Source organism: Lactuca virosa, chromosome 3, assembly GCF_052849685.1.
Source record: "Lactuca virosa cultivar CGN04683 chromosome 3, Lactuca_virosa_CGN04683_v6, whole genome shotgun sequence".
Taxonomy (NCBI): Eukaryota; Viridiplantae; Streptophyta; class Magnoliopsida; order Asterales; family Asteraceae; genus Lactuca; species Lactuca virosa.
This window is the reverse complement of record NC_136428.1, coordinates 835,578-855,035: the sequence shown is the minus strand read 5'-3', so window position 1 is coordinate 855,035 and position 19,458 is coordinate 835,578. Positions and strand designations below refer to the sequence as shown.

The 19,458-nt window shown below is 36.0% G+C and overlaps 1 protein-coding gene and 1 non-coding gene across 2 annotated transcripts; one reads left to right on the top strand and one right to left on the bottom strand.

Annotated features, from left to right (window-relative positions):
- Nucleotides 1-13,807: 13,807 nt before the first annotated feature.
- Nucleotides 13,808-14,248, bottom strand: LOC145162168 (uncharacterized). The gene is made up of 2 exons (XM_079081396.1): nucleotides 13,936-14,248; nucleotides 13,808-13,884 (listed from the first exon to the last, which is right to left on the bottom strand). Exons 1-2 carry the CDS (start codon nucleotides 14,246-14,248, stop codon nucleotides 13,808-13,810), a joined length of 390 nt encoding a protein of 129 aa, XP_078937522.1.
- A 1,039-nt stretch (nucleotides 14,249-15,287) lies between these two features.
- On the top strand, nucleotides 15,288-15,394 carry LOC145168215 (small nucleolar RNA R71). The gene has a single exon (XR_013741786.1). It is a non-coding gene; the product is annotated as a small nucleolar RNA R71 (small nucleolar RNA).
- The last annotated feature ends 4,064 nt before the right edge of the window (nucleotides 15,395-19,458 follow it).

The window sequence follows — 19,458 nt, the reverse complement described above, 5'->3', positions numbered from 1 at the left end:
ATGTTTTGACTTCCAGAATAACTAAGTCGCTCTTCCTAAATGATTAAGTTATTCAAACCATCCACAGTCGGTCATATGTTGGAAGTAGATATGAATCAAGACTGTCATGGGTTGGTTTGTAGAGGTCCAAGTTGGTGGACAAAGTGGTGCTACAACACTCATGAGTGCTCATATGTTCTGAGTATTGGATTCAACCCACACTCATTTGAATCACTTCATGGATTTTATCACGAGTGATCATGAGACGATAATATCTTATATTCTTAAAACCTAGAGATATGAGTTGTTACTATGAGTTGGTTATACATTGATTGCACGAAAACGCATTGGTAACTCGATGTTATAAAACGTGCCTTTGTGTATGATTCAACAAGTAGTAGAACAAGCCATATGAGTCGAATTTTATCCAGTCATTTTACCTTCGGGGTAAAAGCGATATCTGTGGGCCCCTCGATGATTTAGCGATGACACATGTGAGTGCTTGGCCAAGCCAGGACTGATTTGATTTGTTCAATCAGTCAGTCATCATAAATCGAAAATCGGGAAACAACAAATGGACAGAGAGAATGATTATAATCCATGTCTCAGTCCATATGATATCTACAATGGAGGAATATATGATCCCTTATCTAATGGACAAGTCATTGACAAGGTCAGAGTTCGACAACGGCTTTAAGAGCTACGATTTCCAGTTAGGTTTGAAGTCATACTCAATAATAGTTTTAGACTTATCCAAGTGGGAGACTGTTGGATTAATGTCTAAGTCCATAACTATATTTGGTATGTACTTGACCCGACCCGGCATGGTCTATTTGGGTTGCACTTCACCGGCACAATTTATATGGATAGTCTTTTGAGAATAGTACATTTATGATTTATATTAATATATTATAAGTTCTAATATATTAATATGGAATCATATTATTTAATTAGTATTGATCAAGAATTAATTTAGAATTAATTAAGTGATCAAAAAGAACTAATTAAATATGGACTCTTATATATATATGGAATGGGCCAAGTTCATTTAGGTTGGGCTAAGCTTTCATGGATGGTCCATGGAGCTTTTAACCCATGGATCCTATATAAATGAAAGGTCATGGGTATTAGGGTTTACATGGATGTAACCCTAATCCTCCATAATATATAAAGGGGTCCTTGGCTCACAAAATTGACGCAAGTGTGTGAAAATAAGAGTGGGCCGATTTTAATGTGCATACATATTCTCTCAAGTTCTTCCAAGGTGTTTTGGTGATTTGTGATTCCATTTGAGGCTTCCAAACTATTGGGGCTAAGCTCTTAAAGCTTGAAGACATCAAGCTACATCAAAAGGTATGTCATCTAACTAGAACTTTGTAGTATAGGTGCTTCATAATATGCTAGTTAGGATGAAACCTTGGAATAGTTAATATTTGCATGTATAATAGAGAAAACAGAGATCCAAGGTTTATAGGGTTGCATGTACACCATAAGAGTGTTAGAATGCTCAAAACCCAACAGTTACATCTATCTGGGTTTGTCGTGCGAGAATGGAAGTGACTAAAGAATCCATGAGATTTAAGTGAAACATTATGGGGTGATCCTTACAGAGTCCTCCTATAATTGCACAAGGTATACAAGTTGTATATAATTCAAGATTAAATAGACCTTCGAATAAGTGATCCTACTCCAAAACCATAACCAAACAAGGAACAGGTAGTGAAACGTAGATCACAAATTCTAAGTCTATGAAATCTCAATTATATATAACCTTGGGAGTATACACTGCAAGATTATAGACCTATCCGTAAGGGTCTTTTAAGTTATCACATAAGTTATTTATATGGTGCCTAAAATACTCCTATAGTATTTTAATGTAATCTACTTGGTATGTTTTAAACTTGTTATCGCGTTATAGTATCATAGAATACTCCTATAGTATTCTAACTCTAATGTACTTGATCTAGTATTCTCTTGACTTAGTATTAGGTAAGTTTTAAGACCGTTGCAACACCACATCACTCCCAAACACATGTCGGTCACATCTCGAATGAATATAGTTGATCAGGCTATATTGATTCTAGCTATGATTACATAACTGTCCAGGTTTGACCATAGTGTTCAACCTTTAACTTCTTCTGTTCTATTCTTCTCGTGATACTTGTTCTAGTATGTATATATGTATAAGCAAGTATGTATACTTTTATAAGGTATCATTATATATTTAAAATGTATTCTTATCCAGAGCACTTCGGCCCCATTGTATTTATAATTGTATATCTTTTATCGGTTGATATACTTAGTTCACTATAAACAATGCTCTGATACCAATCTGTCACACCCCAAAACCGGAATGGCGGAAACGTTCTGGGGCGGAGGACGTCAGTTTAGTATCACAAGACATGCATCATAGTAAGCAAAGTAATAAACAACCATTTCATTTAGAAAGAAAGTGTTTACAAAGTATGTGATTCACATAATATAGAATACATAGCAAATAACAAAAATACATGAAGCTATACTGCTCCATCTTCTGAATCCCAGTGCGCGAACCTGTCTACTGGTCTCCTGAGAATACAAGTTATTTTGAAAGCGTAGATCAACATTTAAGCTGGTGAGTTCATAAGATTTTAGTGATGTAGTAAGTAGTAAGAAAGTTTGTAGAAAGCTGTAGTAAGTTCTTGTTTAGAAAAGTTTGCCTGTTCCTCCAGAAAATCCTATATTTCCTGCTTTGATGAAAGATAAGTAAAAATGACTCTACAGTCCTTTCTATGAGTATTAAATGGATACAAGTTATATAAAACCCAGAGTAAACAAACAATCGGTTGTGTGTATCTGCCCTAAGCCCACAACCAAACAAGGAACAGGAAATGAGGCGGAAGACACACATCCCATTGTTTGTTAGATCATCGTTGTATATAACCCCTGCGTATTCACTCGGTACTCACAGAGTTAACTGTAATAGTTCCTTTATATTTGATGAAAGATCCTTCAAGAAAACCCTTATTTCTTATAATAAAATGATAACCACAGTAGTTCCTTCTATAATCACTTAGTTTATACTAGTTATATATAATCTAATATCGAACAGATAGTTAATTGTGTGAATCTGCCCTAAACCCACAACCAAACAAGGAACAAGGAATGAGGCGGAAGGCACATATCCAACTACCTATTGGATATTAATTATATATAACCCTAGTGTATAAACTAAGGTATTATAGAATTAACCACCTAAGGTCCTTTAAGTTTTATTGGTTTAATAAAATGGATTAAACCCTTTACTGGTTAAAATCGCACATATAATCCCCACGAATAGAACAACCAACATGTACACTCGAATACACACCCATACAACCACTGCCTAGGCGACAGGCGTCGCCGGAAAAGACGCAAACAGCGGCCCCACGGCCACCGACGACAATAACGATGACTCCAACATCGTATCCACAGAAAATCACGAGAGAGAGACAGAGAGAGAGGAAAGGTGGGTTGCAGTTTACCTTACCGATGGCTTCCCATTCGCTCTCGACCCACGCACGACGAACCCAACTTCGAACTCCGATCTCGGTGGCTCTTCCGACTGCCCATGACGTCACCGATAACAGTGTTGTGGTGGTGTTCCAATGGCGAGGTAGCCGCTTGGTGGCCTTGTCTGATCAGAAAAACGAACGAAGAAGGCAGGTGGCGGCTGAGGACTCACAAGTGGTGGATGCAATAACTTAGGGTTAGGGTATTGGAGATGCGACGATGGGGAAGCGGTAATCGACTATCTTAAACCCAACTCCATAATAAAACTTCCTTCCCTTTTACATAATCGGCCCCTCCTTCCCTAAACATTACAAATTGAATCCAAATTTTACCCTTTAGCCCCTGCTTCCCAAAAATCTATTCAACACAAGTCCAAATGATACCATTTAGACCATATATTCCCGAATTTATAACATTTACTCCCAAGGCTAACACTAATAAACTATTATGGATTTAGGGCTTCAGTAAATAATATGAAATATACTTCTCATCCCAGGGTTCATTTATTTATTTATTTTATTTTATCTTATTTATTTAAATTCCAAAATAGAAATTTACAATGGTCCCTGTGGTTTTCAAGAAATCAAGTTTGGTCCTTAACTTTTTTTTTTGTCTTCAGGGATGATCCATGTGGTTGGAAAACCTTTAATGGATTGTCCTTATGGCTGTGTCACTTTTCTTTTATTATGTCTAAACATGTGCAAGACATGTGAAGGTAAAATCCTCTTTTACATACCATATGGACAATTCTTGAAGTTTTGTCTTAAAATAACTTACTAACCTATCCCTGGATTAGAAATATCAAAACATATAAATATCAGGGACCAAAACTGTAAATTAACCTCTTCTTCCCCTTTTTGCTTCTCATCGGACCTCTCTTCCCATTCCCATTCTTGAAATTATTTTTCCGACAGAAAAACATTAAGATCACTAGTCTAGAAAATTTGTTCTCAAATCAAATTCCATCGGAACATCATCTATGTATAACAACAGTAGAAAAATTGAACTTATCTGAAACAAACAGAATCACATCAGGTCTCTCAACAAGATCATGATACAAATCATATTTGGCTTCATAATCATGCAAATGAAGCTTCATGTTTTTATAAGTATGATAATGATGCTTAGTCGATTCAGATTTCCCAAATCCAAATATAATAACTTTTACATAGATCCCCAAAGTTAACATAACATCTTGCATACCCAAAGAATAATAGAAGTTAGATCCATCATGAGAATCATCCCATGTCTCTAATGGCTTCCTGGTTTCTTTCACAAACCTTAAAGATGAATAATACTTCATGATTCTTGCACATAAGATATCAAATCTTGGGTCTGTGATCATTAATGGTGATTTGTGGGAGGAGCTGCAAACAATGTAATCAAGAAAATGGATTATCCACCTGTTCTTACATTGTTTATTACCACTGTTACCGGCTACATCACAAGTTTTGTACTTTAATATTGACTTCTGAGTAGTTACATTTACACTGGTGTTGAGAAGTACATAGACACCCAAAGTGTGTAAAACTCTGGTAACCGGAGAAGTACAGGGATACCCCTTGCGACCTCAAATCTCTTATCAGAGGAACATGCATCACCCTATTCCCCTTTCTGGGTCCTAACTAGTTGCCAAAGATGAGAAGCCGAAGACAATCTAGACTCCCAACTACGACACAATTCCATCATGACCTTCAATGCTACGACACATGCCAAGTAACCCGCCCAAGGCATCAATTCAATTCTCGTGACCGAGCCCATCTGTTCCCAGACGAACTGATTCCACCTACGACACAATCATCATTGCTAGACCGAGGCCGAAAGATTCATAATTACGCCACCAACATCTATTTTCCTATTGTTTAGTTCTCCTTTATATCTCTGCGTATCCTTAAAAATACGTCGGGACCATGGTTTGAAATTAAGGCTTGGGATTTTGACGGAGGCTTACTTGTTAGGGCTTTGGACGGAGGCTTGATTGATAGGTGTTTTGAGATAACGACATTCTCGAGAATTAGTGGATGCAGAGGAGTCCGGTGGTGGTTTTCGAGTAAGTGAAGAAGAGGAGAGAAGAAGCTATATGGTTACCGATAGCTTTAAGGGGATGATGTGCTGGAAAGTGGGGAGTGGGGTTATTATTTTTTTATTTTTTTATATTTTTTATGAATAAAATCAATTAATAAAGATAAAATAGACAAATCTTCATAGATGGTCCTCATGGTTTAGAAAAGATGATTTTCCCCTCACATGTTTTGCACATGTTTAGACTTAAAAGACAAAAAATAAACGGTGTTATCCATAAGGACGATCCATTAAAATGTAACATCGTAAAAATTCATAGTAAAATTTTTATTTTTAAAACAATAAACCATACAAACGAGTTGTTCCAAAACCGATCAAAGTGAATATATTATTTAAACATCAGAGTAAATATTGAAAATTGCCAATGCGGAAAACTCTGGTGGATGTGGTGCAGTCACGCCGAGCCCTTCCCTTTTGTACTGGAAGTATCGGAAACCATAAACATAAAACCGTAAGCACAAAGCTTAGTGAGTTCCCCAAAATACGACATACCATACATACAATAGAGATTGCTATGTTCCATCCATAGTCTTATAATTGACATTATGCCATGAGCCGTATCATGATCTTTACTTGCCAGGCCACGGACCAAACCCTGAGTCTCACAGACAAGTGCCAAGAGCAACCTTCTGGTGTTCCATGCAAGTATCACAAAGACAATTAGCATACCACATATAACTTCAAAGGTCCAAACCCTGGTCTTGCATATAATTTGCCGGGAGCCGTATCCAGGTCTTTCATGAAATTGCTAGGTGCCACCGCCTGGTCTTTCTACATAACATAATCCTATGGGCCGGCATTGGTGCCTTCAACCCCTTTAGTATAGTGATGAGACTCACTGTCACACCCCCAAACCGGAATGGCGGAAACGTTCGGGGGTGGATGACGTCATGTGTAGTATCACAACAATGGTATCATAGCAATCATAGTAAACACAACCATTACATTGAATACATATATGAAAAGGGTTTACATCTGTTTGATTCTTGTTTTTATACATCGAAAGTATAATCAAAATAGGAAGACGTGACTCTATACGCTCTGTCTTCTCAAAACTCCAGGAGGTACATGTCTACTGATTTCCTGAGAATACAAGCAGTTTTGAAAGAGTATCAGCATAAAGCTGGTGAGTTCATAAGCGATGTTTTTGTAATGAAAACCTGTTGATGACTTTGTAAAAATATTCGCATGGTTCCAAGAAAATCTAATAGTTTATTTAGTAAGAGTGAGATAATATCAGTTCTATCTATAACCACTTAGTTCATGCTAGCCACGTATAAATCAATATCGAACAGACAGTTGACTATGTGAATCTGCCCTAAATCCACAACCAAACAAGGAACAGGAAATGAGGCGGAAACCACACATTCCACAGTCTATCGAATATGCTCCATACGTAACCCTGATGCCTAAACTAAGGAATTATAGAATTAACTATGAATGTTTGTTACTGTATTCTGTTGTAGTATAGAAAAACGTTAGTTTGTATGTCTAGTTACTATCAACCGTAGTATGTGTGTATTCTTGTACAAAAACCTTTGTATAGTATGTTCTGTATGAAAACCCTGGTTAATATCAGTATGTAAAAGTAGTTTCATTACTTAAAATAAAACCAATGAAGAATGAAATCCTATAAACAAATGATTAGTTTATACTATTGTGAGTCGTATAACCATGCTTGATATGACCTAGTGACCTTTACGACGTTCTTCAAGTGTCGGTTACATGACATTTGTCACCTCAGGCATGCCTGCCTAACTGTAGCCAGCAGTTCAGGTGTGGGATTGTCAGTCCCGAATAGATCTATTCACAAATCTCACGCTCTCCCTCCAGGAGACTCTGGTTATACTATGATATGATTTAATTCAGTACACCTAAGGGTACAGTTTTGAAGTAGAGTCTCACAATTCTGTATAATCTAGATTACGTGTAATTTTGTAGTGTTCTCTTGTATTTGATCCCGTTGTATAAGGTATATGGTAATAATTATATTTAAATAATTACTAAATGATGTACTCTAGTAGTGATGTATATCATAAACTAAATCGTTCTTAGTTTATATGTTTACCCATGTATGTAATCTGAATCGGTAAGAGCTATGTATTGAATTCCCCAAACTAAACCCATTTTAGTTTGCTTGAAATGTTATGTACTTGGTTTGTAAACTGTTCTGAAAACTATGAAATTGTGTTTCCAAAATAAAAGTGTCCCTTATGCTCAACATGGTACAAAAAGGGATAAAATATCTAAATATTTTATAAAACGTGAAAATCATTTGACTGTATTAATAAGTTTAAAACTTGTTAAAATCATTTGTGTTTGGCTTGTATTCCCCCCCTGAAAACATTAAAAATCGTAAAAGCGTAGGGGTATGAACTCACTGTTACTAGTGTGCAAACGTCGAATCAACGAATTGAAATGAAGACCCTCGAGTTGTAGCGTGTGGCACTTAACGGAATCCTAATAACAATTAAATACATTTATGTATTTAAATTAGTGATTTCGCTAGATAAAGTGTAGAAAAACACTTGAGTTCGGTTAAGGAATGTTACCGGGACTTGATCGAATCGAGTAAAGTGGGTTTTCAGTCTAGATCACTGCTTAGGAAGTGTGTACGGCCGTGAACAGGGTTTACGACCGTGAACAAGGTGTACGGTCGTGAACTGGTGTGCGGCCTTTGAAGGTGTACGACCGTACACTCAAGATCAACGATGCTGATTTCGATGAGAAACGCGCTCTAGATTCTCCGAAATGACCCCCAATGGTGATTCTCGATGTTTTCCGGAAGGATAAGGGTGTTTTTAGGGGTGTACGGTTGATAGTCTGGAGAGAGAAGGAGAGAGTGTCCGGCAAGAAGAGTGTAAATGAAGGGTTGGGTCTCATATTTATAGGGGCTGTCGTTGGTCAGTGGTGGGGTCCACCGACCGTAAACGAGTGTACGACCGTACACGGGTCGTTACGCCGACCGTAAACGAGTGTACGACCGTACACGGGTGTACGACCGTGAACTCAAGTCAGGCCGTGAACTCGGTCTTGTTCGAAGGAATTCTCGAAATTTCGCGTGGTTTTGGTTCCGACTCGAATATAGAACTTAAAATATATAGTTAAATGATTTTCCAAACCGAAGGAAGTTGACGGAACCCTATAAAATAAAATTTTATTAATGGAAATTAATTAATGGAAACTAGAAAAAGGTTCGGGTTGTGACACTCACCTCAATCTGAGATAACCGAAATACACACGCGTTGCTGCTATCGGGTTCCTCACACTGAACACATCTAAATTATCCTAATTAATAATTAGGTCAGTTTTCCATAATTCAAGATCCAATTCATTTCTTCTTATAACAATGGGTAAAAGACTATTTTATCCTTCCTATACTTGGACCACCAAAGCAAGGCCCAAACCTAAAATGACTAAAGGCACAAAAAACGATCCAAAAGCCATTTAGGTGTGTATGCCCAGTGTACCAACCTGGTACACCCATCGTACGATGCTGAAGCCCAAATTTATCTCCAAACCTCTTAATGCCTTAAGACAACATGTATAACTTCCAGATCTGATTCTTATGGGATGTCCTAAGCCATAAAATTCCTGAATTTATGAGTTTGCATGGCTTAATGGTGTCCAACCCAAAGCCCTAAATCTCTAACTTCATCAAAAGACCACCAACTCATGCGTGGAAGGAAAAGAAGGACCAAGATCATATTTTTATTGTTCCTAATAACTCCATAATGGATAAAGTTTCCAACTTTATCCATTAGAATGGTCCAAACAACCAAGATCTAGTCTTTAAGTCTCCAAGGGACCAAAAATGCCTCTTTTCAACTTAATCCATTAAGTCTAAGTCTCCAACCTTTAGATCTAAATCAAAATGATGTTTAGATGGATAAAGTTTCCAGCTTTATCCATAACAAGGTCATAAACTTTCAAGATCTAAAATTTATCCACTAAAGTGACCAAAAGCTCATAACACCCAAAACTAGCTAGATCTAACAAATGCATCATTAAAATTCAAGCTTTATACCTCTAGAAGAAAGATCAAGGTGAACAAAGTATGGATCTACAAGTTCCAATGCAACCAACACTTCTCTAATGAGACCCTTCTTCTACAAGACGCACCAAGAACACTCCAAAGCACTCAAGAACACCTTCTTTTTCTCACATGGCTCAAACTAGGGTTAGGGTTTCAAGGAAGGGTGTTGGAGAGGTGGAGGCTGAGAATGGAATGGGTTTGGGGAAGTTAAGGAGCTTAAATAGGGCTCAAACCACGAAAATAGGGTTTGGGTTCCGATAGCGTATGCCCATCGTAGTCCAGGTACGCCCAACGTACTAGGGATGCCCAATACGCCCAACGTACTTCCTGTACTCCCAACGTACTAGACTAAGCCCCAAACCTTCCAAACTTCTAACAGTCATAACTTCTTTGTTCCAACTCTGTTTTCGACGATCTTTATATCCACAGAAAAGTATTGAGGAGCTCTACAACTCTACAATTACTTTTGACTTAAAACACGTTGAACTAAAATCCTTAATTCATAAAAGAAGTCTAAAACACCACTTTTCCCATTTTACCCCTTGACTCCAAATCACAAACAGAACTCGTGGATCACATAATCTACATTACCCACATCCAAATGGGTCTAAACCTCTCTTTCCCCAAAGCCCGAAGCCTTATGATATTTGATCTTCCGTTCATAGCCCCGAATTATAAAACGACTCGAAACAGGGTGTTACATAAAAGTTTTCAAACCACATGGATCATCCTTGAGGACAAAAAAAGTTAAAGGACCAAACTTGATTTTTTTGGAAGCCACAAGGACCTTTTTTTAAGACTTGCCATGTGCATATATGCACATCTAAATGCATGCGCGCACACACACGCGCACGCACACACACACACACACACACACACATATATATATATATATATATATATATATATATATATATATATATATATATATATATATATATATATATATATATATATATATATATATATATATATATATATATGGTCCGGCTTTGGTGATGACTCAAAAAAATGATGATGACTGCGAGTACAATTCTCAACCACCAATTTCATCAAATGACACAAACATCAAACCCAATACTTCGAGGTGACGCGTTTGCATGTAACCCATGTCTGTGGTAATTAATACGTAATTGAGGGTTTAATTACGTACAACGAACATTCATGGAACGTCATTTAAGTGACCTTTATTATTTTTTTTCATTATTTTTTTTTAAATTTCAATTTTTTTAACATATATATATATATATATATATATATATAATATATATATATATATATATATATATATATATACTTGGTTTTCAGGTTTTGTATTTTTTCGTTTTTATTTTTTTATTTTTATTTTCGTTTTTTTTTTATTTTTTTGCATGTCTTTACTACATATTTGGAGATACTAGTGTTTTTGTTTATTTTTGCTTTTATTTTTTGTCTTATTTTTTGATATTTTTAAATTAAATATCGGTTCGAGTTTTTAATGTTTAACAAATATAAAAGTATTAAATAATAAAAATATTAATGATTATAATATTCTTCGTTCATACTATTTTTGAATTATACTATTTTTGTATCAAAATATTTTGAATCAAATTATTTTGAATTATAGTATTTTGGACGATATCATTTTTGAATCATATGATTTTGTATCAACAATATATTCAATTAAATAAAGTGTTTGTTTAAAACAAATTTTGGATCATTAGATATTTTGAAACATTTAATTTTGAATCATAAAAAATATAAATAATAATAACAAATGTTTGAATGAAAATATTTTTAGAACATAATAAATTAAGAATCATAAACATGTTGAATAATAATTTTTTTGAATCATATTATTTTGGATCATATTATGTTCTAAGTTTTTTTTTAAACTTATAATCTTTTAAATTAGAGTTTGATATCTAAACAACCTTTTATATATATATATATATATATATATATATATATATATATATATATATATATAATCCTTTAAAAAGATTTTTAATTTGAAGAACGAAAATTTCAACGTCTTATTTTTTATAAGAATTTCAAATCATTTAAACAAAATGTTTGTATCCTTAACAATATACTTTTAAAGAAATTACTTTTATAAACTCACTAAAATAGTATTACCAAGAACTCTATCATTTGCTTTTTGAATTTTGATAAAAAAACTTCGGTTATATTTTATAAAAGTAATATTTCTTAAATTTAAGAAAATAAACACCTCAAAAACTTATTTAAAAAAAAAATCTATTTAGAAAGTCAGTAGTATAATTAGTAGAAGTATCCCTTAAATTTTCATGATTTTTGGAGAATTTGTTTTCTGAGTTTTTTTTATAAAAAATAAAAAAAAATATATATTTTTTCAAAATTTCATGATTATGCTCATTTTATAGAGAATTAAATTTAAAGAACTTTGATTTTTTCAGAATTCTTTTTCAAAGAAAAAAAAGTTATGGCTAAAAAACAAAGTGCGTGGAAAAAAAGGGCCTAGCCAATGGCAGGAGACAAGCGGCAGAGTGAGAAAAAGAGGGGGGGGGGGGGTGATTGATGTACACATGTTTTTCCTTTTCCTTTTTTTGCCTATTTAACACTCGAAACAATTAACCTTTATCAGAAATACCAAAATCTCGCACATAATTACAAAAATTGTTAGATTAGGTGTCTAAGTCCATAACTATAATTGATATATACTTGAATTGATAGTAACACATACCTTTTGTGTTGCCCTCAAACCTAGCAATTAGATATGATGGCTTTCAGAGAGAGAGAGAGAGAGAGAGAGAGAGAGAGAGAGAGAGAGAGAGAGAGAGAGAGAGAGGTTAATTTATTTGATTAATAAGTTGAAATAAGAAGCTTATTAATACATTATGAACATAACATATTAATTAGAAAAGTTATTATTTAATTTATAATTGATCATAAATTAATTAGAATTAATTTTGGGATTAATAGAATTAATTAAAAGTGCAGAGTCTGAAGTGTAATTATTCAATAGTTGAGCAAAAGGTTCCAGAACATTCAATCTTAAGGGTTGGATGGTTTGTGGGGATATTCTAGGGTTTCTAGAATATCCCATGTGGATAAATAGGAAGCTTGATAATTACACAATTTGAATTATATTATTTAATTTAAATTAGGGTTATCCAGGGTTTCCTTGTACCACTATATAAAGGACCCCTAGCCCTTAAAATTTCGGCCACTCATCATTTGACAAGGGATAATCAAAATTCATACCTCCCCTATCCTCCTTCAAGTGATATTCTTGCTAGCTTGGGTGTGATTCCATTAGAATCACGACATTTGTGGTGCTAGCTTCCAAGAGATCTACAAGTGAAGGATCATTGTTATTTACTACAATAACAATAAGATATGTAATTCTAAATCTTCTTTTGATATTTTCAAAAATAGCCTATACCATGTGGAGTTTCTTATTTGATGTTCTTAGTTATAGCCTTATAGGTTCAATAGAGATAACATAGATCCTTAGATTGAATGTGAACTTAAGGGTTTTAAGTTTATTTGTTTTACCTAAAACCTATCAGTGGTATCAATGCGTTTGGTTTGTTTTCAATTGAATAACTATAATGAAGGGATTATCTCTTTGAAGTCGGAAATCGTCCATGCGATGACATTCTTTTGTTCTTTCAACACCTTTACTAAGCTCTCCTTTTCTTTAGGTTTCAAATCTGATGCTATGATCACCGACTTCTGTTCATTATTTTCTAGGAAAGCGTATTCCAAATGATCGGGTAAGGGCTTCAAATATGATTTTTGGCTTTGTTCAATGGCCACAACGTGGGCTTCTGATTGCCATGTCGTTGGGATTCGTTTTACCCCGTTATATAGCGATTTTATTGACTACTATGTTGTGGCTATTGATTGGCCACACCCTGGGGCTTCTTCTGAATGCCTTTTCTTCTCTTCATAATCACTTTAGTCTAGTAGCGTCTCCAGTTCTTCGATGTCATGTTCGACATCAAAATCATCCCACTTCAGTGTTATGTATCCTTGTAAGTCATTCTCTTTCCATTCTCGCATTTCTTTCTCCATAAATGAATCAAACATATCTACTGAAAAGACCATGTCATCACAAATCTTTGAATGGTTCATTGCTTGATCAACACCAAATGTAATTGCATCATCTCCTACCCGAAGTGTCAGCTTTGATTATCTAATGTCCATTAGAGTCTACACGGTGCTAAGAAATGGTCTCCCAAGAATAAAAAGGACTTTATTGTCCTCTTCCATGTCAAGTACTACAAAATCTGCAAGAAACACAAACTTGTCAATTTTAACCAATAGATATTCACATATACCTCTCGGGAATGTCACTGTCTTATTGGCTAGATGAATGACCATGCAGATTGGTCTCGGCTCTGGGAGATTCAACTTCTTGTAGAATGAATAAGGCATTAAATTCAAACTATCTCCCAAATCGGCAAGAGCATGACTCATTGCTAGATTCCCGAATTGACAAGGAAGTGTCAAGCTTCCCGGATCTCCCATCTTCTTTGGCAACTTGTTTAGCATAGTGGCTATGCAATTCTCATTCAAGATTACATTTGAAGCCTCCTCCTTCTTCTTTCGGTTTGTGCGAAGGTCTTTCAAGAACTTAGCATATTTTGGCATTTGTGCGACGACTACAATAAATGGGATATTGATTTGCAGAGCCTTGATGTATTCCATAAACTTCTTGTAATCCTCAGCTTGTTTGCTTGCTTAGCCTAGCTTGAATACAGTTGAGGTGGTTGATATGCCTTGGCTGGAGACCCATTTTTTCTCCTCAGCAGACGGCCATGCCGTGGGCCCGTGGTTGCCATGCCGTGGCTGTTTGGCAGTTGCTTTTTATTTGTTGTTTTTCTCTTCCGGATTCTGCACATTAGATGAGCTTTCATTAACCAAATGAATTAGACGAGTAATTATTTTACCACTTCTGGTTGTCACGACTTTGATGTGATATTTCAGGTTCGATTCCGTGTTGCTTGGAAGTATTCCTGGAAGACGTTCGTTGAATTTCCTTGAAAGTTGCCCAATTTGTTGCTTGATGTTATGGATCGAGGCTTTCTAATTTTGATGGATGACATCAGTATCATCATGCCTTTTTTCAGATGCAGTTGAAAAGCGGGAAAGCATTGCTTCAAAGTCGAACTTCTTTTCGGGAGCCGGTTTCTACTTTTGATAAAAACTGTGGCCTTGTCGCTTATATTTCTCCTCTTTCGCCTTCTTGTACTCATCATATGGCAACCATTCCTTCTTGGGTTTCCTCCAATCTTCATTGTACTTATCACTACTCGAATAACAAGCTTGAACCTTCTGGTTTCCATTCTCGTTGAGGTCACAATCCTTGTTTAAGTGTCACCCGCTACAATTATCACACCCAACACGAATTTCATGGATGGATTGATCCATCTTTCTCATTCTACGGTTCATGGAATCTAGCTTTTCCATTACCGCAGCCAAGTCTTTAGAAGCTGCATTTCCATTTTTGTATCCTCTTGTTGTGTCTTCTCGAGGGTTATGGTATTCCCTTGAGTGTTTGGAAAACTCCTTAAATAGCTCCTTGCTTGTTGCCAGAGCCTTCTTTGGTAGTGGTCCTTGAGAGTCAAGGAGTTGTTGAGTGGTCACGTTTACCCTGTCATAAAATATTGATACTTCTTGCTACACATTGAGGTCATGTTGTGGGCAATTTTTAAGCAACCCCTTATACCTTTCCCATACTTCATACAAGGCTTCTCCATCTTGTTACTCGAAGTTGGCGATGTTCTTCTTTAATTTTACAACCTTTTATGGTGGGCGGAATAGTTGGATGAACTCTTCACAAAGTTTTGCCTATGTGGTGATGGCGCCAGGTGGATGTTCTTTAGGCCAATCTTTTTTCGCTCCTCTAAAAGTCACCGGAATCATACACAACAACACCGTTTCGCGTGTAACATTAGGATATCTTTTAGCATAGCTAGAATGTGCCCCTTAAGCTCGAAGTTGGTGACAGTTGGAATTTCGGCTTACACAAGACCGTGCCCGGTGTTATCACTTGTGACATCCCCTAATTTCTCGGCCAGAAAAGACCGATTTAATTTATGCTTTTTAAAATAAAGTCAGAGAAATCCTTTTAAAAGATGTTGCGGAATTGGTCCCCAAAACAAAACATGATAAAAGTTTATCAAAACCTTTCTTTAAGAAATATATATTTTCATTTTATATCAAAACCTCGGGATGTCATGTTCCGATACAGATCAAAAGCATAAACAAGACATTATAAGCCTTACAACAGTTATTTACAACTACTGGCCTATAATCCAAAAATCTCTCATCGTCATCCGACTATGCTCGGGGTCCACTACCTGTAATATAAAAAGCTGAGTGGGTCAGGCTTGGGAGCCTGGTGAGCATATAGGGTTTTCAACCCACAATAATAATAAACTTATTAAATTCATCAATCAACAATAACCCTGATTACCCATTCCCGTTATCCTCACTTTACGTCCCTAAACACCTATCACAAGGGACCTAGCCTAAGGATTATCATCGGCGTGGACACTACTGCTAAGGGGACTCCTCAGCCGTACATGTCCTAAAGGCAACCATGAGGGGGATGGAGTACGCCAATGAACATATAGTTCACCAACACCTACAAGTTGCGAACCTGCTAGTGTTCCACTGGACTGTCTAGAAAGGTCCGTGGTCGTCATCTATACTCCGCTAGACGACTACAACAACAACAACAACAACTTCGAGGCCTCTCACCATTTTAACATACATCGACTATTTTGTCTACCCATGTTTTACCCAACATATTTGTAGATAAAATACATATACAGTTTAAAACATGTATAAAACATCTATTCAATAGTCACCTCAAATAAACAATTAATATAATTACACATAGCACGTATTTTAAAGAAAATACTTCATATCTACGTGTAAGGTGAAAGTGACTACACACTCACTTGATTTAATGATAATTGGGAAGCACTTCGTTTCCTAAAACGATCATTTCTAATAAAACCGGGAGTTTTATTGAGAAACCGGGCTCTGCGAGGGTTGGGCTTCAAAACCGAAAAGATAAATTTTTCTGGGTCTTCGGGCACTTCGGAACTTATTTTGGGTGTTTGGTATAATACCGGGGCTTTGGGGGAAGTTGGAATGGAAGAAATATGGGTTAAGGGGTGTAAAATGACACTTTTTCAAAATATACCCGAGAGGTCTCGCACCCTTCTATTTATAGGGGCGAGACTTCGGATCCGAGGGCTGAGAAGTGAACAGGTGTCAGCAGATGCGAGGGACAGGTGGCGCGCACATGCGAGGCTCCAGGTGTTGGCTTCTAATTGGACCGAGGTCTAGGGTCCGAGGAGTGGAAGGTGGCGCGCCTGCGAAGCTCGGACACCTGGTGCGCCACGCGTCGGATGCGAGGTGAGGCGGCTTCGGATGCGAGGAGTCACCGGGCACGCGTCCTGCTTCGGTTGGGCCTCCCTTCGGTCGTATCAGCAACGAGCACGTGGCATGCATGCGAGAATCCGGGTGACGTGGCCGAAGTCTGTCCATGCGAAATTCCTCGGATTTCGTGTTTTTCTCGAATTTTGAGCCAAAACTTCTAAAACCCATAACTTTCGCATACGGGCTCCGTTTTTGACGTTCTTTATATGCACACGTAGGTAAAATTACGCGCTACAACTTTCGTTTAGACTTCATCGGCTAATTTTGAATTTAATTTTAATATTATTATTTTTAACAGACCGGGACAGGAAATCCGTTAAAAATTCATAACTTCTTCATCCGACGTCCGTTTTCGTCTGTCTTTTTACCGTTGTACTACTATTGACGATACCTTCGATTCTTGTTTAGGTTGTGTTGGCTAAATATCACTCGATCTAAAATTCGAGTTTTTAGCTGTCTACTGCTAAGGTGAAACTTAGAAAAATCATAACTTGCTCATACGAAGTCAGATTTGGGCGTTCTTTTTATGCATACTCTCGGTTTAACGAACACTACGAATTTCATTTAGATCACTAAGGCTAAAAAGTAGTTTATCAAAAACTCACTTTTTACGTCATTCGGCACCGTGCCGGTTTTGTCGCGAAACTTCGACAGATTATAACTTCTTCGTTATAACTCGGATTTCGGTATTCTTTATATATCCGTAATCCTTGTCACGACCACTACAACTTTCTTAATATATATAGGCTTTATCTACTATTTATTTTCGACGCTCATTTTTATTCTTAATTAATTAAATCCTAATAATTAAGCATAAAACACATAATTCACATAATATTCACATAATTCCTTTTCATTTCTTCAAAATGAGTTACAAAGGTTAACCTAGACTATTACGTCAATATTAATGTCTACCCTAGAAACACGGGCGTTACATCACTCATCAGTTTCTTGTAATCCTCCATGGTCATATCTTCTCTATTGATCATCTCTTCCACCTGCTTTTGATTTCATCTTCTTAATCGTCTTTGGTTTCTATTTGTGGCTCGTACCCAATTCCTTTCTTGTCGGGAGTCTTTTCAAAGTTTTCGAACTCGTCGTTTTGAAATGTGCTACTCGATTCACCAACCTTTTTATCATTCTTTTTATGGAATGCAGATTCGAGGCCTTCTAGTGGTGACACTATTGGTAATCTTGATCGTTAGGCCATATATTACAAATACAAAACATAAAATAAACACATAAACGAATAAAAATAAATAAACGGAAAACTGTTTGCATAGTGGCCATGACATGGACAGTCGAGTCCACGGTGTGGAGAACTGGAAAACAAAAAAAAAATTCGAAAAACAAACAGTAAACTAACTTTCTATGCAATAAATTCCACACGAAGGATCGATAACAAATTTTAGAATAAAATTACTAATAATGAAACCGTTCCCCGGCAACGACGCTAAAAACTTGATACCCAGTTTATATACTAGTTTTAATTTATAAACCAAACAATCTAAGCTAGCTAAATATGATAGGCAATGTATCTAATCGAACGGTAGTATAATAGGAGATTAGGGTGTCGAACACAATGGGAAAGGGAATGATTAATAGCTAATTCTCTACTAAAAGTTAACTAATTGAAAAGTAAATAATAAGGGGTTTTTCTCTGGTTTTGCAAGTCCAGATAATATAAATTAAGGTTTAAAGCAAGATATTAAAGAAACCCTGTATTTAGATATGATTCACTTTACTCATATGGTTGATGTCTTGGAAAGTGCAATGAATCAAGTTGTTGTTGCTTACCGATTCCTAAGATGATTAGAATTTATGATCAAAAGACTAATCCTTTAATAAAACAAGTTCATTCATTCATTAATCAGGTGGACAAGCAAGCAGGTATACTCGTATTAAGTTCGAATTGTGCTAGAATTCAACTAAGGATTGATATTAATGGATAATAACATCAATTAAATAGATGATTGATCATCATATATTAGATTCCACATTAATTTACCCACTTTTCTATTGAACCCTAAGTTTATGATCAAAACACTAGTCTTATAACTTTGATGATCACAAATTCGTAAGATACGGGCTTAGGAAAACATAATGATCATCTAATTCCTATAAAACTTAGCAATAAACACAAAAAAGTAGTTATCATTAACACAAAATGGTCTTTAACAAGCTAACATAACAAATAATCAACTAGCAACAATCCAAGATCCAAGCAATCAACACATAGTCATAAAGATCCTCTACTCTAAACAGAAGTTAGGGCTTTTAGCCCATAACTAATGGAAACAAACAATAAAAAACGAAGTTCACCTTGAAAAGCATGATGAAAAATAGAGTAAACAAAGGTTTAAAAGTCACGTTGCCTTAAAATCTCTTAAAAAATAAACTTCAAG

Coding starts and splice junctions, on each gene's coding strand:
- LOC145162168 (XM_079081396.1), bottom strand. CDS start 14,248: ATGCCAAAATATGCTAAGTTCTTGAAAGACCTTCGCACAAACCGAAAG. Junction 13,885..13,935: donor GACAGTGACATTCCCGAGAG/GTATATGTGAAT, acceptor TGTTTCTTGCAG/ATTTTGTAGTACTTGACATG.